This window comes from Centrocercus urophasianus, unplaced genomic scaffold (assembly GCF_019232065.1).
Source record: "Centrocercus urophasianus isolate 14NV4802_14NV808 unplaced genomic scaffold, USGS_Curo_1.0 seq_13, whole genome shotgun sequence".
Taxonomy (NCBI): domain Eukaryota; kingdom Metazoa; phylum Chordata; class Aves; order Galliformes; family Phasianidae; genus Centrocercus; species Centrocercus urophasianus.
In genome coordinates this window covers 54,664,295-54,688,819 of record NW_024884475.1, presented here as the reverse complement: position 1 = coordinate 54,688,819, position 24,525 = coordinate 54,664,295, and the positions used below count along the sequence as shown (strand labels likewise).

Below are 24,525 nucleotides of genomic sequence, written 5' to 3'. Positions count from 1 at the left end.
TAGAAGACCAGAGAAGGAGGAAACCTTTCAGCCCCTTGGACACTGCAGAATGGGGTTCAAGACCTAAGAGACAGGCTTCAGGTTCATCTTCTGCACAGAACAGAACGTCACAAGCTTTAACATAGCTTTATAGAGTCAAAATACCTTCCCACAAGCAGAAAATAAGCATTGGATTAAGGAGGAGAAAAAAAAAAAAAAAAACACCAAAAGAACCAAGACACACTACGTATACATATGAGCAACACATTACCAATTTCCTTCCCCTTTCTTTGGCTCCCCACAGAAGATGAATTGCAGCTATGAAACACAGGATGATGCCTGACAGATGGATTTTAAGCACTAAAGTTCTCTGTGCTTCATATTAGCCTTTACTTCAACTCATTCAACTTAGTGAGTAAATTTTGAATGGGGTTTCAAACAGAGGTGTACAACCTATCTGCAGGAAAATATACTCTGAATTGAGTGGAATGTGGCATGTAAATTACTTCAATTAATAGCTTTGATTCAGAACAGCAATTTAGGTAAACACTTAAAAGAAATCCCCTTCAGGAAAGACATCAAATATTTGCTTACTTTCTAAAACAACTGAACAAAAACCTGTTCTTTTCATCTCTTAACTTTTTAGATTTCTGAACATCAGCAAAATCACAGCAGAGCTTTCAGAAACTATTCAAAACCAATTCATTCTGGGTACACAAATCACTCAACAGCATGCAGCATGCCATGAACCCTCACTGGCTGTCCCCTCATCTCTTGCAGCACTTTTCCTTGTGAATTACTTCATTTCAGCCCTCTTCTTGGCCTGAAATAAACCTGAAGGTCGTAGACTTGAACATGGTAAAGTCCCTCAACTCAACCAATTTCCAGTTCCAGTTTTTGTTTTTTTGTTTTTTTGTTTTGTTTTTTTTTTTTTTTTAACATGTTCTCTTTCTTTGTGCCTATTGTACCCACATCTCCCCAATCAGCACTGCATCTCACAAGGGAAGGTTTGTTCTATATTCCTGCTCTACTTCTACATACTTTCACATTTCACATATACAGCTAGTTTAAAAAGACTGTTCTGTTATTTATCAAATGGGCCTAGGAGTTTTTCCTGAGACAGAAGGTCACAACAGAGCAACAGATTCACCCACAAGCTCAGCCCTCCAGTCCCCTACTCAGGCTGCTCATTTCCACCCTACACCGGCAGAAATAGACCAGAAGCTTATTGAAACTGAGTATCACAGGTCCTTCCCACTGGCAAGGGAACCAAGGACTCTGCAGACAGAGATCAGCTTTGGTGCTTTTTAACTTCCAGATGTACTACTGCCTTCCAATGTCCACCTCACTGCAGTTTTGAACATTTTGTATCACCCAGTGGAACAAATGGTTGGAAGGCAATTCAGCTGAACAGGTTTCTTCCATCATGCAACAGATGTTTGAAAGATGGTTGCATGTGTTTCCTCCTTCCCCCAGATCAGCTCAGTGAAATGTTATTTCAGCACTGTTGCACAGATAACATCCCTGACTCCGCACATGAGCTCCTTCCAACTCAGGTATCCCTCCTGTAAGATTCCAGCACAAGTACTGCTACTCTTTTTTGAACCCATCTACTCCTAGGGGACTTAAATTCTGGCCTCCACTGAGTGTCTGAAATCCACAAGTCAGACTGGAGAGGCTTTCTGCTTTATTAAATTTTGTTACAGATTTAGAAAAATTGTAAACAGGCTCCTTTAAGTGTAATTATTAAGACGCACTGCAAAAACATACAATGCCTGCAGGAACTTTTATTTATTCATGTACATTCTCATATTAAAAGGTGAGTGAAAACACTGGGAGAAAGAGAGCAGGAAATGGGAAGAATCCTAGAAACTTCCCTTTTAAAAAAGTTATGTCACTGATAATTTTAACAGTCTTGTATGTGCTAAGGATAGCAAGAGACTCCAGCGTAACAGTTGTGCTGTACTGCTTTTGTTTCAACATCAACTTACAGACAATGCAGTCAATAAACTCGCAATTGGAACAGAAGGAAGCCAAAAGCTCATCAGAAAACCCTCTGAAAGTCTGTATAAAATAATGATTAAGAGAAAGGGAAAATTAAGGCGAGGAGAGAGAGAAATAGTTTTCTTCGGATTCCTAAGACAGATTCCTTCGGATACATTGGGATCATTACCTTCCCAGCAACAAACTGACTGTTCCAAGAAAGAAAACACACAACAGAAGCTTCTCTGCATTAACAGCAACTACCTTGATGGTAACATAAAGCAGAGCCAGCAGCTGCTCCCAGATAAGCCAAAGGCAGAGCACGGATGGATTTCCAACACTGAAAGTGCTTCATAAGGCAAAGATAATAGCTTTTGATCAGAGTAAGAGTAACCCCACCAGAACTACTGCAGAAACACACGCACAGTACAAAATACAGCCCTTTCTGTCCAACTCACAGCAACAAGAACCCCAGCAGGATGCAGACCATACCCTTGGTGAGAACAGCAGGGTGGGTGAAGGGAGGGTCTGTCCAAGAGCTCTCAGATTCAGTGGTGAGCCACCGGGATCATGACTTCTGGTGCCAAGGCTTGCTGCTCAGGACACACCATCATCAGCTCCAGAGTTTCTGCAGAGCAGGGAGTACCTCATATCTCAGCATACACTGGTAACTCACAGGTGACACTGTAACGGGCAGTTGAGGCAATATCCATAAGCATCTCTTGGGGGAGTGCAGCCTATAACCCTTCATCCACACACAACCAGCGAAGGGGACACCTTACTGCTCTCTATGACTGTGGGTCTTTTTGTAAAAACGCAGCCATGCAGGAAAAAGCAGTCAGTCTCTCCTCAGTTAGGTTTTACTGATGTTTTCTCAGGCAATGTATGTAAATTATCCATTGTCACCATCAAGCACAGGTTCATGAGGCCAGCTGTATGAGCTTTACCAAGAAGATCAAGTGCCAGGTCCTGCACTTTGGTCCCAACAACCCTGTGCATGACTGCAGGCTTGGGGCAGACTGGCTGGCAAGGTGTGGAGGAAAAGGATGTGGGGGTGTTAGCTGACAGTTGGCTGAACATGAGCTAGCAGCATACACAGGTGACCAAGAAAGCCAATGGCATCCTGGCTTATATGGGAAATAGTGTTGTCAGTGGGACTAGGGAGGCGATCATCCCTCTTTACTTGGCATTGGTGAGGTGGCACTTCAAGTAGTGCATTCGGTTTGGGGCCTCTCATTACAAGGAAGACATGGAGGGCCCAGAGTGTGTCCAGAGAAGGGCAGTGCAGCTGGTGAAGGGTCTAGAACTGAGTCTTATGAAAAGTGGCTGAGGAAACCAGGACTGTTTAGTCTAGATACCAGCTTAAAATTGGTACCTTCATAGAGCCTGTATCTAAACAGAGACAACATATGGCACAGAGGGAGAAGAGACAAATTAATGAGCAACTTCTCTCCTTCCTCCCACCAGCTGCACACTAGGACAGATCTCACAGACTGGTCAATCTGGCAGTCTCTTAAGATCGTTACTATCATTGTGTGGGCACACCTACAATCGATTTGAGGGAAACAAACATTAAAGAAAAATTATTACTGAATGGCTATCACCATCCCTCACCCGGAAACAGCCAACACAAACAGTTATCAGCACAGAAGTGACATGTGGGACTGCCATTCCCCACAGGGTCAGCTGGGACTGAGGATGTCCAGAGATGGCCAAGTGAAGGGAATCTCGGTTCCACGGTCAGCTTATCTGCTTCAAAACGTCCCCCAGTGCCAGCTGCCCCTGTAACCACATACTCATATCCAATACTAAATCATTTGTAAGAAATCTTATGTTTGGTTCAAAGGAAGGAGTCAAAACTTCATGTATAGGACCCAAAATGTGGAAAGAACAAGACATAAGACAGAAAAGGACAGAATACAGAATAGTGCAAATCTCATACAAGTAAAGGTAAAAGGTAAACCTGTGCTCACTTAGGAAGACATTAAGTAATAAACCAGCTATCATCTTGCAGCCTTACTTCAAGTACTAAATAAACTCAGTGGCTTGAAGGCTGACTACCAGTGTTAGGGCCAAATGCCCAGCTGGTAAAAGGCCCAGCTCCATCAACATCAAAGCAGATAAGCCATTTACAGTATCTGAGACCCAGCCCTCTGAAGCTGTGTGGTATGGAATCTGGGCTCCCCAAAATAGAAACCCTGATCATTTCCAAAAGCAAGTCTGGCCACACCTCCAATTTCTCTGCAACACTGAAATCTGTCTACAATCAACCACCTCAACTGCACCAGTATCATTTCCAGAGAATGAAAGACAGAGATCAGCCCTCCATGTCAGCACAAGACAGGTATTTCTCAGCTCTCTGACCTGCCCAACAATCTTTGCAAAACCGAGCTCTGTCACTCCAGACAGATGTTGCTGTCAACACAGTCACAGAGATTTCCAAAAACAAATGTCAGCAAACTGTAGCTTTCTCACTTCCACATTAGTTTTCAGTCGGGTTAGCCTGTCAGAAAAACAGCCCGATTTCATACCACTAGGAGAGAGCGTATTGGAAAACAGCCGCTGCACACAACCCTGCAAAGCCTCAGGAAGACAAAGGAACACAATTCCTCCATGGACCATACTGAAATAGAAACAACAAAGTACAGAATGAAAGGCCAACATTGTCACTCATCCCATTCTAAAGAGAGGCACAAGAAAACGGTTCACAGAAAATAGAGCATGTCCTGCATGGCAGAAATCTCCAGGGGGTGACAGGACTCATTGTGAAGGGCCAGGAGAGGAGGTCAGAAGATCCACTGCTAGACAAGCTGTTTGGCAGTAAGTGAAGAATTAAATGAGAGCTATGGACCACAAAACCTAAGAGACAAACCAAGCAAAGAAACAGCCAGCCGTGCTTACCAAGGTGCCCAGGACAGGCTAAACCTAAACCAGACTGGTTAAGAAATGATGCTGAATCTCCATCAATTTGTTCATATCTGAGGGCAGAGAGGAAAAGTTATAATGCAACCAGGAAGGAATGAAATTCTTGCTTAACCCTCAACTTAGTACAGGTCATATAAAACATTTTCTCCCTATACAAGACTTCTTTCCTGTACAATAATCCTGTCATACATTTGGACTGAAGTGCTGAATTCACCACTTGTGCAATTCCTTACAGACTGATCTGGAATGCCACAAACACTGGATGAGTCCAAAAAAGAAGTAAAAACTTCATAAAAATCAAAGCTCCCAGATAAATTCTTTCAGGTAAGAGGTTATAAGCAGAGCTTCCTAGAACTATATGTAAGCTGAAACACGTCACTGTTTTTACAGCTCCCATAGCTAACTTGTGCTGCCTCCACCACAGAAAAGCACAGTGGTGACACTTAAGGCACTCTGATTATATCAAGTATCTGAAGCTTTTCAAATAACAGTGCAGCCACATAAAGGGGGAAAGGCTCAATTACCATGACTATCTTTCCTATTGCATTTAACTGAGAATAACTGTTAAGAGGTTGTTCTACAAGATGTGATGAATTCAACCAGATGCTCTCATCGTTTCTACTGCAGTGCTTGAAAAAAACAGCTTCTATAAATACACCAAAAAAAGCCAATGAATTACAGAAGCATGAAATGACTTCAGTGAGGTTAAAAAATTGCTGGTATCATACAGAAAGCACTGAAAATATGTTCAGAGAAATCAGTGCAGCTCCTACGGAGACAGCAATGCTGGTTTTAACAAGGAGGTTACTTACTGAAGCAGCAATATGAGCAACAATCATCTCCTCAGTGTGAACACATGGATTTACCAGTTATTTCTAGATGCTAAAGAAGGCATCTGTGTAAACAGGACACTGTGCAAAAGATACGACCTTGAAAATGAGATCAATAATCCCCTTGCAGGTACCTTCAACACAAAATATGTATTCACAGACAAGACTAAAAGGAGAGAGATGATGATATTATTAACAAATTGCTGTGGTTCACTTTGCTAGACTTCCATATAAGCAAAGGATCTAACAACCCACACCTCACCTATCACAGAAATGTCACAATTCTCAGTTGAAACAAGCCACAAAGGCTGAGACCACTTTCTAAATGAGAGCTGCCTGCATCTTACATTTTCCTAGCAAAGCCACATGTTGAAAAGCATCAAGCATTGCTTGCCAATTCCTAAAAAAATGGAAGCCCAGCAAAATATTCCTCTTAGCAGGCATAGTTCCTAGTTCTTCTTTGATAAAAAATACTTCCTATTTTTAGTAGGAAATTAACATCAAAATAACAATAATTTTAAAAAACCCACACAAACAAACAACCTGAGGAGAAGGCTCCATATTATAAATCAGTGCTTCTGGCAGCCTTGCCAGATATGCTCAGCATGACACAGAAAGCACCCACACTTACTATAACTAAGCATAAATACCGCACCAATGGGAAACTGGACAATAGGACACTAAGCACAGCAGAAAATGCAGTTTAACAGCACCACCCCCTCCAAAGATGCAAAATGTCACTGATGATGCCTTTTTGTAGAGATTTCAAGAGGCTTGTCCCTCTGGTCTTAGACATTTCTCTGTCTGAAGCAAGGAGAACTGACGATCCTAGATCTTGTCAAAAGATGCACTGCAGTAAGGGCAGATAAGAAGAGATGGAAATATCTATGATAAATCCAGCACACTCCGCTCCAAAGCCTGAGATCCTAAGGAATCGTGACTCTTCTACAGCCAGTGAAACCTGCTGAAACCCACAGGAAAGCATCCCATGACCTTATGGGGACAGGCTGCTGTTAAAATGACACAGAACTGCTGGACAAACAGAACGCTGTGTTGAAACACCAAAGGACAGACGTGGCATTGATAAGCTGTATCTTCTAAAAGAAATAATAGCAGCAGCATTTTCCTAAGTCATCTCTGATAAATCACAGTACTAGCGGACCAAACAGACAGGAAAAAAGAACATTACAGAGGTAAGTATTATTAAACTCAGTTCTGCTTTTTAGCATATCAGTGTGCCTTGGATATGCTGTATCATCACAGCCACATCGCATAATCGGATTACTCTGAATTGTTGAATAACTTCTTAGGAAGTAAAATTGCAGGGTTTTTCCTCTTTGTTTTGGTTTGGTTTTTGTAACAGAGTAAAGCAAAATACTGCAGCCATGCCTAAACTTCTGCAGTTGTAAGAACTACTGCTATTAGGCAACAGGGCTTATAGCAACATTCACTGTGGCCACAGAAGCGGGATGGTTTTGACAGAAAACCTTCACATTATGTTACATACCTTGGTGTCATCTTCAGCTGGCTAAATATCATCAACAGGAGTAATATGCGAGCATCCTGCTTAAATCACAGAAGGTAAGACCTGTGCCAGGACACGGCATTCAAGTATGGAACACACCTCTGATGGAACACTGCATTAACGCAGAAAGAGATATGGGTCTACAGTCTCCAGCAAACCACCCTTGCTTTTTCTCTCTTGCAGAAGGGAGAATTGCTTTCCTATTTAAAACCCTGGAAGGCCAATACACAGCTCATTTTGCTACAGCGCTTTTAAAAGTCATATAATTTTGCTTCCAGTGCAAAGCTTTACTATTCCTTTCAATGCTTTGCCATTAATTTCCAGCAGAAAAGCCAAGATGTTCCTGGTAACGTTTACATTCCCAAAAGAAAGCCTATGACAGAGAATTCCTCACTAAATCAACCTGACAACACTGAGCTTTTCCAGCGCAAACACAGCCCACCTGTGATGACAGACAAGTCACACGTACTGAACACACACACACACACACACAGTGCTCATGGGCAGAGGGAGAGCCTGATGGACCTGAAAGTTTAAGCCTCTCTTGCTCTGTAATACTGAACCTCAGCATTTCGGTGGACTATAACCAAGCTCTGTTGGTAATAAGCATATAAAGAGAATTAATTTTATCTGCCTAGGTAATGAAAACTTGAATACTGGGACAAATTCTGCCCAATTTATACTTGATTCTAACTCTATTATCTCCATTTTATCTAACAAGACGTCCCAAAAGTCTTTAGGAGTCTTTAAGAGTAACATACTCACCTTTCTTTTGTCCTAAGTATTTCATTATTTTTTTAAACAGATTTTTACCTTGTTTATGTTCATTCTGTGAATCCATGTTTTAAATAAAACATGGAAAAGGGACCTAAGAATTTCTCCTTGAATCATTAAATGGAAGCACATAATTCACTTTCATATTGAAAAGATTCCCACTAATTGAGGCACTGTTAGCTTCCTTTTCTGTATATGCAAGGCTCCTGCAGTCCTGAGGACCGAGGAGCTGAGGCAGAAAGCAGTAGACACAACTTTTAGGAGCATCTAAACTAAGGTAAAACTTAGGTTTTCAAAACAGAACACTTCTCAAATTCTGATTCTTTAAAACAAATCAAAATCCAGTGGAATTAAAAATGCAGCGTTATGTTTACTCTGTTACACTGGAAATTTAACTGTAAGTTCACTCCTTAAATACTGAAGAAAATAACATATTTTACATATATAGAAGCTTCTATAAAACTGCTAATAAGTTTGCTCACGTTTTCACCTGAAATCATACTACCAGGTTACCATACCACCATGCATACAAGGATTTACTGTACCCACTAACTCAGAAGTGGTCATTAGTGTGTCAATAGTGACAGCTCTTTCTAAATGAGGGCAGGTTTGCAAGTTTATAACCAAATAACTGTATCTGTATTTCTTCTGAAAACATGGATACCACAAACCATGGAAGAAGAAACAACTTACACCATAATGGGCAAGATTAACTTTGGTTTCATGCTAGCTAACCACACAAAAATCAACCATTCCCATATGATTGTGACCGACTATGACCATGTCCACTAAAGTAGAGCAGTATATGAATCCTCAAGAAGCAAAAAGGTTAAAAGTTTCAGGGAGATTTCTAGTTGATAATTGTAACAGATGGGTATATACATATACACACACAGATATATATATATATATATATATATATAGCTGCAAGGTCCAAAATTTCTTATCTTTGTCATCTTGCTGCAACACCTTCATCTAAGCTTCCACTGAAATCACGCTCAATACCAACTCGAACTGATCAAATTAAAGTTTTCTTTTTGATTTGGAGTCTGCAAATAGTTCAGTATTGATCTAACTAAAACACACAAAGAAGTTCATGAAACTTCTGGGGTCTTTTGAGCAAGTAAACATCTAGCTCAAAATACCACCAATTAATACTTGAACAAGTAAGATATGGTCATGATTCCTCATCTGGAACAGGAAGGGGAGCTTGTTTTCCTCACTGACCCTCTGAAATACAGTGAAGGATCTCTGTAAATGCCTAAGACTCTCCTTTAGCCACAGTATTCTACATGGTAACATATCTGATGCCAAGGTTACAGGGATAGTTAGAGGATTAATTACTGGAAGATACTGAAGCAGCTATAGTGATTACAGAATTGAGTAAGTGCTGCATATCTTCTTCTAATAAGTCTCCCTAATCTATGGCTCAACAATAAATCATAGCAGTAAGAGAATTACAGCAGCCTTCCAATTGAAGTCTGCTGCATATATTCACACTAGAAATGAATTTTAGTACGCATGATAAAAATGCAGATATCCCAGCATCATAAACTCCAGTGCATCATAGCCTCACTTGTCTCTCTACAGCTATATTCAAGGGTGACAGATCTGAGATGTGGTATTAAAGCAATGAGCACATCTGGAAGATGTGTATTTTTATCTTTTCAATCAATTATATGTCTCCTGAAAGTATCAGGGAATATCTCAGACTCCTTGTGATACTCAGCAGTTGAAACAACTACTGAAACATCTCAGTTAATGTTTTATCCTGGACAATTTTGACTCAGTTTATTTAACAAGCCTGTGAAACAACTATAAGGCTGAGGGCCAGTTTCACACTGGCATTTCTGATGGAGATACGAAGTACTGAAATGAAAAAAAAAAGAAGAAAAAAATGCATGAAATCAACTTTGAAGATAAAAATTTCAACATGGGACCCCTGTCCCCACATAGCAGTCCAATTCTGCTTTAGGACTGACAAAGACATTAATATCTATTTCAAAATACCAAGCAGGCACTGACCACTTCATTGGATTTTGTTTGCCAAAGATGCTCTGAGGTTCAGAAATGAAATTCTGAACACAGACTAAGCTGGCAAATGTGCAAATGTAGCCTGGCACTGGCACAGAGCAAAGCTGACTCCCTAAAGCTCTTTGACATATGGCAAGTATTGATCAGTTAAAAATTCACATCCTAACTATATTTTACATATCTATCTGCTATTAGCTGGTGATGAACAAACACATCTAAATGCGTCTGTTCCATTCGCCATGACCCACTCTTGCATCAAGTGTTAGATATATTAAGGACACAGCAAGCTGGTCACAGGACATAAAGAAGAAATTCAATCCATGCTAACAGTTTTATTAATAAAGAAAACAACTTCTAGGCTTAGTTTTATATAGAGAGAACATTTCTTCTTGAGGCATACCAATGCCTCCATTGCTCGCACTCAAAAACAAGCTAGGATCTTTCTATATCCTCACAAGGAAAAGGTGCCCCATTTCCACCCACCCTTTATCCAGAAGTTCTCTGGAGATCACAAAAAATTTATAGCAAATTTCTACTAGTCCTAGGCACTCACAGCAAGCACCAATTATTTCTCAAACTACTGAAAAAACCCTAGCCCAAAAGACCTTGGTATGACATTCAATGTCATTCAAAAGAAAACATGGTTCAGATATAAACCTATGATGACTGGTACTAGACAGAAATTGAAAGCACTGACAGAATGCACAGCTGCTGGAGAAAGCAGCGCTCTCAGCTTTGAAAAACTGCAGTGGTGTTTACAGCATCTTTCTCAGATTCCATACATGATTGCTTCCCTCCATCAGAATACCAACATGAGAATGAAACAGCTGAAGTTCACAGATCACAGCAGTCTACAATGAGACTTGCCTGGGTGCGTGGAGCAACACATAGAATGCAAGTGAATATGCAGGAAGTTGAAAGAAAATCTCAGAGGAGGGCAATTGCTTGCTCCTGCTGCCACAACAAACAAAGAACACAAACATTTTAAGCTCTTTTCTTAAAGTGTCCTGTTCTCAAAGCAGAGAGGCTGCCAGGCAAAACTCCCATCTCCCTTCAGGGAGAGGCAACCCTCTCCCCACCATCTGCTGGACGCAGGATATGCCCTACATGTTCCCCCAGCATATGCAGCAGTCACAGTAACAGTCATCCCATACCTCATATGGAAACAAGAAAGACATATGCAAAGAAACTGCTGCATCACAGGGACTAGCAAGCATGCATGGGTGGGGTAGATGCTGGCAAAAAAATGAGACTGAAAACAGATCCTCCCCCTTTCAGCTACAAGCAAGCTTAAGTCATTCTTGGTAGGTTCGTTTTCTGACAATGCCCTTCCATATTTCTTTCCAATGAAAGACCCGTTTGTTTCTTTTCTAACATAAAATATGAACCACAAATTCCGATTTTTTTGCTCCTGTTTTCTGTCTTCATTTCCTCACTCCTAAAGCTGCTAATATATACACATACTCAGAGTGTCAACTCTACTTCTGTAAAATCCTGTCTGGGAATAATTAAAACTATATTGCTTTCTTGTTAAGTTCAAAGACCTTAAAAAGTAATCTAGTGAACATTAATATTATAGCTTAGGAATACGATTATAGATTTTTCAGTAGTCCATAAAAGCTACACGATAACTGTGTCCTGCTATAAGAACTATGGCCTACTGGCTGATTCCTGCCACTAACAATTATTGGGCTGAAAAAAAGGGGAATCAGTTGTCACTTACAATTGCAGAAAGAAAGATGAAATGCAAGTGCTGACTGTTGAAAAATCTAAAATCAAATTGTAGCACATTTTGCCCACAGAATGATAAAACGAAATCCCTTCTGGAAAAGCACCGATTCCCAACCTGAATACCCTCTTGAATCTTCTGCCTGCGGCACTGTGAAACACTGTACTCACCCACTCCCAACCTGATCTTTGCTTCCTGTAACCCTGCTCAAGCGATAGTCACCAGCAGTGGTTGTGATGGCTGCATCTGACTTCAGCAAATAACCACCAGTTGGATGTGACTGGTTGTGACAGTGGTAGCTGGCCCCAAGTGGATCTCTGGGATTTGTGGGAAACATAAAGCAACAGCCAAGGGATAATTTATGGCTGTGTGCTCACCTAACCCACAGTGCTGGTCAATGTCAGACTCAAGCCAAGTTTGGAACAACGTCCAACTCATGCCAATTTTGGCAGAAACAGACAGTAGTTTGTAATCAGTAAGCAAATATGACTACGAATGAACAACCTTATCCCATAAATACTGAGCAGCCCAAGAGCCCCTCAAGATCTCTTGCATGGCAGCAGGCTGCCCAATCGGATCCCCCCTCATTAGGGACCCAGGTTATGCCTGCTGCACAGGCCCTTTCTGCCTGGATATCAAGAGATTCCTTAACACTACAGATCATCAGTAAAAGAATAACAGCTTGCTAAGCTTTGTAAGCTTTGCTAGGATTATATCCTTGATTGACGGTGCACATATAATCCCTTAGATATAAACCACTGACCAAACCTGGGACTTGGATATAGCCGCAAATAGGCTCCTTATCTCTTTGGGACAAGGAGTCTGAAAGCACAATGGGAGTCTCCTGGCGGAGTGCATTTAAAACTATCCTCCATGCATTAAATAATAACTGGACCTTGCCTTTTCAAATCTTGTTAAGTCACCGTCTTATTTATGATTAAGCTGAGTCAGACAACTATTTCATATCAATAAATATATTGATGCTTCTCTCTGACGAGTGTATAATTCTACAACAGGCACACAGATCTGTCACTGCCAGACACAAATGAAAGTCTCAAACACATGAATATCCTCACAAACCTACTTATACCAACCCCACTGAAGAGAACAGCTCTGCAACCAAAATGTAGGCACATGCCATGCTCCACAAAGAACAGCATTGGCTTATGTCCTCATACACACGGACAGATCACAATACATTTAAAGATTCGATGACTACCACTTTCCATCCCCACTTTCACCATGCAGCCAGTATTTTTTTTTCACCTGACATTTTTACCAGCTGTAGGACATTGCCTCCAGCTCCAAAGCTAGCACTTACAGAACCAGAGCTTTCATAGCAGGGCCCAGGTTAGGCATACATACCAATACAACAGAGTTTCTTGCCTGTGCCAGCTCAATCAGAAACTACATTTGAGACAGGTCCCCAGGTGATGTAAGCTGTCACCTTTCTATAGCTTCCTACACTGCTTTGCTCTTTTCACAAACCTTTCATTTGAAAGCATTGCCAGCATTTTCCATCAGCAGAAACTTCTACTTCTACTTCTACTACAACTTCTTTTAACAATTAACAGGACATCACAAGCTGTACTCCAAAGAGAAAACAAACAAGAACCCCAATCGAAGTTTTGAGAGGATTGAAGAGAGGGAAGGAATGAGGAAACATAACCTGAATTAGTGACCTTGTGAAGTAAAAGAGGAATTTTTCATGTGAGGAATACAGGAAGAAAAACTAAAAGACAAATTACAATGAATCACTTCCTAAAGAAGGCTCTTTCAGTGCCTACAGAGAGCTAGAAGACAAAATGATTTGTGAAATTCATAAATGACTAATAACCGTTGAATTGTTGCACTGGTAAATGAACCTTTGAGAAACTCACCATCTCCTGCCAAGGCTTTGGCATATAGCTCCTATAACTGTGACATTAAACGTTAATCATCTACCTAAAGATCATGTTTGTGGAGGAATAGCTGCCATCCAGGAAGATCACTGAAATGGAAAATACAGAGCAGGACAGCTCGTGTAAGGACTCCAATCTCCAAACACAGCTGATCCAAAACCACCTCCCACAACACAATAAAGATGAAAGCACGAGCCTTTTGCCCGCCCTTGCAAAGAACATGACAACCAATAGATTCTCAGTAGTTGCAAGGTAAAAATACACAAGTTACAGAAAGCCCAGCGTCTCCAATTAAAGCTCAAAAGCCTCAAAGAAATGCAGAACTACCTTTAAGCCCAATAGTTTGACCACATTTCTTTTGGTTCTTTTCTGTCCACTGCAGAGAGAGCTGTGAGGCATCCATTTCAGGGCATGCAATGACACAAGCTTTGCATGTGCTGCATCAAGTTAAACATATTATGGCACAGAAACACCAGCACCACTACTGTAGTTATTCTGTGGAAAGGGACGTCACCCCCTCAGAGACTTGGAGTGCAAGACACAAATCCCTGTATTCTTCCTGTGCTCTTCTCTTGGTGCCTGCTTTTATCCCTTTCTGCATCAAATACAGGACAAGGCATAGGCAGCTGTTAACAGTGCTAGTGTCCTACAAATTTATCACTCATATACATCGTAGAAGACCCTTCGGTTGCCAGTGGAATTGGTTACTGGCTTTTTCACTTAGACAAGCACGTAGAAAGGGTGGTATTTACGCTCTCTCTCATTTATGACATGTTAGTATCTTGTCAGCGCTTCTGAAACATTAAAGCCCCCCTAAGGCGCTGCTCATACACAGTCATTACGGGTCAGATGCAGAGCCTTCCATCTGTAGCATAACTTCTCTCTCCTACCAGTACGGCAGAGGTGTAGTGCAAGCAGAGCCTGCCAGCTTTTCAAGAGGAACTTACAGTGAGCTCCCAGGACTTCATCACTGCAGGAGTTTTTAATTGAGGGGATAATCACACAGTGGTGTTAGAGCTCCACAACTGCTTTTCAGAGGTAAAAAATGAAAAGTTAAAAACAGACTGATGTGCAAGCTATGCTGATCACCTTTATATACTATGTCATACTCACTACACTGACATAAAACTAAAATACATAGATTCTGAGGTTCTAATTCTATGTTATTTATCGTTGAGAACAAGTTTAGTTTCAAGTTCCCACAAGCAGAACAAACATAATAATACTGGAAGATATCAGTGCTCAGCTCCGTTACTACCTTTCCTTGTAGAATTGGTGTTTATAGTCCTAGCCAAAAAAAATTACATGTCTTATAGCATAGTGGTTTTCATATCGAAAAGAATTACTGCATCATACTAAAATGTGTGTCTTGATCCACCAAGTAGTAACTCTTAGCTGGAGATGAGATTTCAGTACATCCTCAGGAGAATACTCTTCATCTCACATCCAAGCTTTTTACCTCATGCCATAAAAAAAAATGGAGCCTACCCATATTCCTCCATATTATGCTATTATTATCAGGAACACAAAGAACATGAGCACCTGTATCATTAAAAAAAAACAACCACACAACACTTTTCAAGTAGATACTTTTGTCTTTTTTATTTTCCATCTTCAGTTCATCTCAGCACTCTGAAATCCCTGTGGAAGGCATTTCCTATGTAAGAAGTGTCTCATTAATAAACCTGAATGGAACACAATTCATGTAAATTGAGAGGTATATTTTCCATCACCTTGCACTTCCATTCACAGCCACACAATACAAGGATAAATTGGATATTAGGCACCACACATAAAACATTACTTAGTGTTATGCACTTGCCCTAAGATGTGAGAGGCTAGACAACAGCACTGCAGAATCAGTATCCTGTTACACCAAATTCACCCCCAGCTCTGGCCTCTCCATCACTAGCTGGGAGAGTGATGATATCTAATTGTACATGCTCAATAAATAAATGTTAGCACAGGGCATCATTCAGATCTTATCTCTACAACAACGTAAGAATCTGCAATAGCAGGAAAAAGCTACCTCAATCTCACGAGTCTCCCACACATAACTCACGACCTCCTTAACGCCTTAAGTGGGCAACTGCACAAGAGCAAACTGGGAATGCTGACTGCTCCAAGAAGAAATCCCTCTCTCCCGAGCAAAAAGAGCAACAGAACGTTCTGTAAAACATTCATTTGCACATTACACAGCAGAGATTCATGCTGCTGTAAACTACAGTTTATAGCTACAAAATGTTATATGCATGTTGTAAACACAAGTTTATAGTTTTGTTCTCTGGAGGAGCTGAGGATGTAACCCTCAGGCTAAGTGGGAGCAATTAAATCACATTATTTATATCATCCATTTTTGACGTCTTAAAAAGTTACCAAGAAAAAATTCAACTGATATCACTGATTCTCACCTCATTTTTCCGGTATTAACTTGCTATCCTTCTAAAAAAAAAAAAAAAAGAATCATTTAAAAAGAGGTTGCTAACTCTTTTTTTTTTTTTTTTTTTAACATCACTGCTACTCTATCTTGTTATGTTTCCTAACCAAAAGTGGCCTGCATCTTCTAAAGATGTATTTCAAATAGTCACTTAAGTTACTTAGGATAGAACCTATCCAGAATGGGATGTATTACTTCATGTTTGCAGAAGCATTTTCTATTTATACTTCTCCTGGCACTTTTGACTCAAGCTACAGATGGATACAGAAAAAAAAAGCAACTTGATATCAAACCTTCTATAGAGTTCATAATTAACAACACACCCACGCAAGTTCCAGATTTTCAAGTTTATCAATTTTTTTTTTTCATTTACAAAGGAAAATGATTACATTAGGCACTGAAATGGATGAAATAAACAAAATATAATCCCAATTTAAAGAAAAGCCTTGGGGCTTTCTGTGTAAGAGGCCGATTCTTGCTCATTCATCTCTATGTCTGCATTTCTTCTCCCCTACCTTGTTCTAATACCTTCCCCTACTGGTCCAGCCCCTTGCAAGTGGTTCTAGAATGTTACCACTAAAGCACAAGTTGAGTTGACGGTCTAATTAAAACACAGCTGAAGGAAGTCGTATTTATACAACAAATGTTTGGCAACCTGTGATTTTTATTTTTTGTGCCCTCTTCCATGATTGATTTCAGAGCAGAAGGATTAAAAGCTCAGCTATCAGAAGAGCTGCTAGACAGGCTCTTCCCTTTTCTGGAAAAGGCACAATTGCTAAACCCGAGTCTCTCATTTCAAGACATTCAAGTCAATTAAGAACTTTACTTACCTTGTATCCTTTTTTAGATTTTAGATTTAGCTTTCAAAATGAAAATGGGAAAATAAACTTTTGGTAGAAGCGCAAGTACAGTAGAATTTGCTGTGGGAGTCAGGTTAGGGCTTTTTATTCTTATTGTTGTGATTTCCATTCGAACTTCAAGATTAAAACCATATTTCACTTCATGAGAAGTTGCTGCTTTACAGCATTAGACAAGCGCTATACACGTTATCTGGAAACTTCCCATAGAATCTGTCGATGTACCCAATCCACCCTGCATCCACTACCAGCAGCTATCGCAACAAACCATGCCCATGTTTTAATAAAACCAGAAATAAAAGCTAACTGGACAAAGCTCAGATGGACTTGTCCTTAATTAGCAGACAGAAAGTGTAACTTATCAAACCACGCTTTGCGTTTAACCCAAACATCACCTTCATTCATGACCCCATTCTTCCCCTCTCATCTGGCTGAAAACTCTTCTTGGCATAAGCCAGCCGGATGAACAGTGCAGACAGACTTTACCAATACCTCCTCCAAGCATCTTCTTTAACTGGGGCATGACAGTCTCCTCATCCCCACCAACACCATCCTCCAGAACAACACACAGCATGTAGTTTCTTCTTAACTAAGCAAGGGAAGCTGCTGTGCTGGCTGCATGGACCTGAAAACTCCCTCAAAGGTGAAGAACGAGGGAATAACACAAGCCTCCTCAGCACAGTTGGAAACAAAACATAAAAAATGTGTTTTTCCTCAGAGGAAATGCATGAACAGAAGTTGACCCTTGATATACAATCAGCTAAGTCACTCAGGCAAGATGCAGAATGCTTTCCCCAATAGTAAGGATTCAAGTAACTCTGCAATAGTGGCATTCACTATACGTGAATATTTGATTTACGCTCCAAGGATTTTTCAAGTGACTTAACAGTCTGGGTTTGCAACAGAAGCAAAACAGCCATGTGCCATTAAGCAAGACCTGCAGCAAGTAGAGTTCCTATAACAACCCAGTAACGGCTCACTTACAGCTACTTGTATATGACACATCAAAAGAAACAAAAAGAAGAAAAAAGAAACCCTGCGTAGCATGAAGCTGAATGGAAAAAAAGGGTTTCTAACCATAATTTAAGGAAGATTCTGCAGATGTGTTTGCAGGGAGGAATGAACAACTCTTTCAGTACCACAGGCACACTGCAGAGCAGCCACTGCAGCCAACAGACATCAGGCGAGGTTGCAAAGTTTGGCTTGATGCCTCCTCGTCATTCAGAAAATGTAATTCAGAAAAAATCATTTCTATTAGTAAATGATTTTAAATAAACACAGCACAAGTAAAGGCACATTCCTCCTCTGCAACAGATACTATAAGGATAATATCCCTAGTTTGCAGGTTTGCCCTGCACTTGGATTTCTTCAGTGAAGACATTTCTTCATATTCAATCTCTTAAAGTCATATACAAATGCTAAAACACAAAGTTATTCCCTAATGTGCTCTGCTCCCTTCTGGGCACACAGCAGCATCACTAATGAGGAATCCTATACCCAAATTCTGCTACCAAACTCATCTGACAGAACAGATGAGAATCTCACATGGTCTCAGGCTAGGATGGTGCCTGTTCTTGGTTTCCTCCTGCTTCCTGGAGTGCAGTCAAATTCACAAGGCTGGCACAGGGCGCACCTCTGCTACAAGCAAACTCACTTGGTTCTACTGGTGTCATCTATTCCAGCTAAATTAATCACGTACTGTTCTGACAATGCTGCTGTTTCTCTGTCGAGAGATGGGATAGGAACTTACTTTAAGAATGACAAGCCTGAGTTGTTCCAGTTTTACTGTATTATAAATGTCATCTATATTAATATTTTTAATATAATTTATTAATGTTGGTTTTTTTGTTGTTTTTTTTTTTTTTTTACCTTAGCAGAGTCCAGTGTGACAGGACAAGGGAAAATGTTTTCAAACTAAAAGAGGAAAATTTTAGTTTAAATATATTGGTTTTGTTTTTTCACAATAAAGGTGGTGAGGCTCTGGAACAGGTCACCCAAAGAGATGGTAGATGCCCTGGTCTTTGGATACATTCAAGATCAGGCTGGATCAGGCTCTGAGCAACCTGACCTGGCTGTACATGTCCCTGATCATTGCAACAGTGTTGGACTAGGCTACCTTTAAGGGCTCTTTCCAACTCATGACACTATGAAGTCAACAGTATTGTAAGCAAGTTCTTTAAAAAAGACACATATACAAGATATCCCACAGTTTTCACGTACAAAATTTATGGTAGGATATCATCAAGATCTGCACTAGCATTTCAAACATACAGCTGCAGGAGAAGAGTAGGGAAAGAACATCAGAACAACAAAAACACAGATAGCAAAAAAAACTTGTGACTGACACATCAGTAAGAAGTGGTACTGCCCTCACTGAGCTGCACTGGTCAGAAGAAACTGATCTGTCATACAATTTGTTAAAGTTGGAGTCCACACACTTTCCAATTGCTTTTGAAAGACTGAAGCTCCACATTCCATTTCTAACAGAAGCAAACTCATTTGGCCTGATATGGCTTCCCCCAAACCCCCCAAACCACCTACAGAAAACATTCACCCCCAGCAATTTGCCCTACCTTTCCCTCTTCAGGCAAAATAACTTCCTAGATGAAAGGTCCAGGACAGAAGGTCAAAACCTACACAGTGGTCACAACCTACACAGTGGTCACATTTATTTTGCACGTGTCCAGCCTGGCTAAAGAGCTCTACAAGAAATGTTGAAGACTCAGTTTTTCCTGTATACTGCTGCATGCTGCTTCCCATACCAGAGCAACAAATCTCTGAGCAGATCAGCTGTGGAATCAGAGGTTGGAATAGAAGCATTCCAGAAAAGCAAGCTTTTAGACCATTTTCTTTCAGCGCAAAGTACCTCTGCAAGAAGGACATGTGATCCAGAACACAGTAGTTTTACAAGAAGCACAGACTTTAACTATTCATGAAGTTATTCACTGACTTAACTGCATACAGAGGAAGACTAGAAAAAAAAAAAATACTCTGGGTTTAGAAAGAAGAGTCAAGGTACGTATTACTTACCATAATTAGCTGAAAGAAAAGTGTTAAATTGCCATCATTAACATCCCATTAATTTAAGGCAAAAAAGAAAAAAACAAACAACTGAACACAGAACGTACCTAATATTACTGAGACACTTTACAAAAGACTATTTTGTCCTGCTTAGGACTGTGTGCTTACAATCTGTATCTTACCGGAGCCACAAAATCAATACAAATAAAGAGATGGAGAACGGTTGGGTTCTCAAAGACCTAGTGAGAATTTCTGACTGCCCTGAGGGCAGTTTTTGCTTTGCTGTCGTTTTCCCTGCAGGCTGAAGACTGACAGCTCTACGAAGTGCTTTAAGTTCACCCATCCCCAGAGGCAGAAGTGACAAAATCAGCAGTCAGACTCCAGTTCAATAGCACTTTCTCAAACACTTTCCCCACCATTAACACATTCAAGCTTACCTACCTCAAACAACGAGCCTTCATAGACACAGGCACCTGCAGGACAAAACCAGAAAATGGATTAGAATTAAAAAAACAACAAATAACAACACTGCCCAGTCATACAGGTGGTACCTTACAGCCCAGTAAACATTAGACAGAATAAAGTGCACTGAAACTGGGAGAGACATTATCCTTAAAAGGATCAACCTGCACCATCACCAAGCCACCCAATTTTTGCTTTTATTTTTGAACAGGTCAACCCATTCCCCATAACATCCTTACACCCTCTCAGGTAAGGGACAAAATCCTGCATTTGGTGCCACTCAGGTGAGGGGCACATCTTCTCTCCCTTTGCTGCCATACCAACAGCTGCCTCCTCTAAGGTAGAAATTCTCACAATACACACATCAGACGGAGCTTATGATTGCATTTTTACTATGATTCATGGCCAGAGCTCTTTGTGAAATACAGGGAAGCCACTTCTATTCAAGGGCAAAATACAACTCTTAAAAATGCAGAGTTACATGGTTACAGGGCATTTCATTTGCATGCTAAAGAGCAGCCCCTTCTGTGTGCTGCTATAAATCCCTTTATCGTTTATAGGAGAAACAAATAAGCACGTGAATATCCACATAAAAACGCAATGACTGTGAGAAGAGCTGGCATGAATTCCTGCTCCTAAATCACTCCACATGCAACAGGGGACATTTCCCCTATCGACAGTTTCACTGAACTGTCCTTCAGGCTTCCTTGTTCTCATTGCTGACCTTACTGGAATGAGGGAAAGCATCTCCAAGCAAGCGATAGGGAGATTTGCACCCATTCAAGCACATTTCATACACTGTACTTCAATAAATCAAATAAGAAGTTATAAAATAAAACCATGAATAAGTTGAATGACAGTTCTTTCACTGATTTTCTGGGAAACTACCATTCTCAAACAACAGCACATATCTGTCTAGTGAAAATGTGAGAAGAATGTGAAATCAAAAGCAACCCAAGAAATTCAAAAGATGAAAAGCTGCCTCAAGGGACCACGCAGACAACTAAGAAATTCCTTGTTGAAGAGCGTTTTTTTCCCCCCCAAAAAAAGCAGATTAGACAAATTTGTACAGAAAACCTAGAGTTACTCTGCTTCAGATCAAGAGTTCCTCCTTCGAGCTGGTCCTCAGCTCAGCAACAAGAGGCTGCAAAGGCACCATCAGGAATTACTTTCCCTCGATGAGAAGATGAGCCACAAGAGCCCAGTCATGTTTCTTTCAAACCCAGCAGGAAGCTTTCTGCTCATGCTGACAACAGACAAATCAATCCCTATCCATCACACACGCTGACTGAGCGCAGGAAGAGAACCATGTGCTGAAACACTGCCTTTCACTCTCCCCTTTGCATAGTGCCCTGCACAGCACACTGAGCTATGCCGTTAGCCACCTGGCATTTGGAAAACAAGCTCTGCATTTTTGTAGTGGTGTCAAGGTACTCAAGTGCAACTATGACTATCTGCAATTACCTGTTCATTCATTTACTTCAATCTCATAGCAACTCAGGTTAGACTCAGCCAAATCTTGATGTCATGATACTGCAACTGCTTTCTCAAAATAGCAGTTATCTTCTTGCTCCTTTACACCTCTTTCTCTACACTCTCCTTTGAGAAGAAATAATTTCAAAGTTCATCATCCTGCTGCAACTCAAAATTCAGTGCAAAACACTACAAGGTCACTAATTGCTAGAAGGCACATGAAAAATAATACTTAACACCAATTATTTAAAGCCTGGATGTTTTAGTCTTGAAAAGGGTTTACTGTCCTTCTTTTTATGCTCACTTAACAGCTATAGTTCCTTAAAAAAAAACAAAAATGATGATTAAACATCCTAAGAGACGAATTATTGTGTTGAAACCCTCACTAAAGACCTGAAGTCCTTAAAAAAAAAAAAAAAAAAATAATGAGGAGGGAGAGAAAAGAAAAAAGAAAAAAAAATAATCACCAGCATTCCCCATTTCAAGAGGGTTTAATTACATGTAGGACCCCTTGGTGCCTGGCCCTGTAAATACCTTGTGTGAGAACCATCGTGTGCCAAGGAACAGAGTAAGGCACAGAGCGAGAGCAGCTGCCTGAATGGCACACCTACTGCCTCCACTGCACTCTGCACACAGGCTCACCTCAGCCCACGTGCCAGTACAAAGCAAAGAGAGCCTGCTTCTTCCTCTCTCTATTAAGAGCGTATTTTACTACCTCACCAGTTACGAAGGACACTCAAATTCAATAAATCTTTACAAGGCTTGGTAAATCCTCAGTTTCACATACATCACAGCTTTTTATTATTGTTGCTCCCAATTCTTCCTGCCATTCCAACATCCCACCCAGCAGCTTTGCTCTGAGCCCAGGACCTCACAACATGCACAATGAACAACAGCACACTTTGCATCATCCTAGCTTTCCACACAACTCCACATCACCAGCACGATAAACGCCTGTTCGCAAAGCTGATCCTGACGGGTTTCCCAAAAGACCAGCACTTTCCATACACTGAATGAACTAGGGAAGAAACCCCAAAACTTTCAGTCTAGTTGTAGGGCACACAGGACGCAGGTGGTTGATGGCGGCGGGGGGTGGGGGGACGACGACAAGTTTCTCAGAAGGGACCTCTCCACAGGTTACATCCACAGTTGCACAGTTGCGTCTGACGGTTCCTCCATTCACAGTCACGCACGCAGCTACTGACTACTTCTGTTCGTGAGGACAACCGCACGTGTGGCACCCGGTGTTACACTGGGAGACGCATTCAGAGAGTCGGCTGCTTTGGGAACAGCCAACCTGCATCGTCAAAGCCCTCATCGCACAGGGCACGCGCCTTTGCCCTCTATCACCACGGCCACCTGCGTCGGGCTGTGGGACAGGGAGCTCTATCCTCTTCCTTGCTCGGGCTCCCGAAACCCACCGTTCTAAGGAACGCGAGCCCTCCCAGGAAGCCTGCTCTGGAAAAACCCACCCGCAGCTTAGCGGTGATCCGCAGCGGTTCCCTCTGCACCCTCAGACGCCCATCACCCCGAGGCGAATCCCGCAACCCCAGCCTCACCGAAAGCACCTCCGGAGGGCAGCCGCAGGAGCACCGCCCCGCTCTCCTCGGCTCCCCGCGCTCCGCGATGGGGCGGCGGGACGGGGCGCACCGCCCGCGGAGAGGAAGCCAAAATGGCGGGGGGCGGCAGGCGGACCCCCGCCCGGGCCGGCGGGAAAGCGCCCCGAAACCCCGAGAAAAAAGGCGGGGGGGCACTTCTCTTAAGAGCACCGGCCTTCCGCGGGGGAACGACCGGAGCCGGGACGGGGCCGGGGAAGGAGCCCGGCGCGGGGCAGCGACTCACCTGAGGCGGAGGCGGCCAGCGCGGCGCCGAGCAGGCACAGCGGCAGCCAGGCGCCCATGGCCGGCCGCGAGAGAGAGGAGCGTGCTGCAGGGAGAGGAGGCGGCGCCGCGCCGGAGATAGGCGTCCCGCCGCCCCTCGGCAGGTGCCGGGGCCGCGCCTTGCTTCCAAACTTTCCCGCAGACAAAGCGGCCCCGCTCCGCGGCCCGCCCGCCTCTCCTCCCGCCCCCGGCGGCGAGCGGCGCGGGGAGAGCAGGCACGAGCGCCCAAGAACGGGGCTGAGCGTCGGCGCCGCCTCCGCCCCCGGCCCTGCGGGTGCCCAGCTGTGCCTCTCGGGGACGGCGCGCGAGGAGCGAGCCGCGAGGCCGCGCCTGGCGGCACGGGAAGGGGGGGGAGAAGGGGGAAGGGTCGTGCGGCCGTCGGATCGCGGCTCGTGGGGCTGCGGAGCGGCTGGTGCGGGCTGCTGGGTACGGTAGGAAGCTGATGGGCGGCGGCAGCTGCGTGCCGCAAGGGAGCGCTTCCCTCCCCGCCTTCAAAGCGCCCAGCTCAGAACTCGGCGTGCTTTGCTCTTCCACTGGCACATTCTTCGAGGAAGAAATAACCAACGGGCAGGAAGAACAAACCGAGCGCCCAGAACTGGACAAAAGCTAACGAGGTGGCCCAGATCAGATTTTCTTTTTTAGGCACTTCCCCGGCTCCTGCCCCGGCGCTGCGAGCTGCTCCGCTCTCCCGCGCCACGCGCTCAGCAGGGGAGCT

The 24,525-nt window shown here is 42.4% G+C and overlaps 1 protein-coding gene across 1 annotated transcript in view; it reads right to left on the bottom strand.

Annotated features, from left to right (window-relative positions):
* FRAS1 (Fraser extracellular matrix complex subunit 1) overlaps positions 1–23,830 on the bottom strand; it is a 163,294-nt gene extending 139,464 nt beyond the window's left edge. The window contains exon 1 of the mRNA XM_042812477.1: positions 23,773–23,830. Within this exon, the coding sequence (XP_042668411.1) occupies positions 23,773–23,830 (58 nt within the window). The remainder of the gene's footprint in view (positions 1–23,772) is intronic.
* Positions 23,831–24,525: the final 695 nt, after the last annotated feature.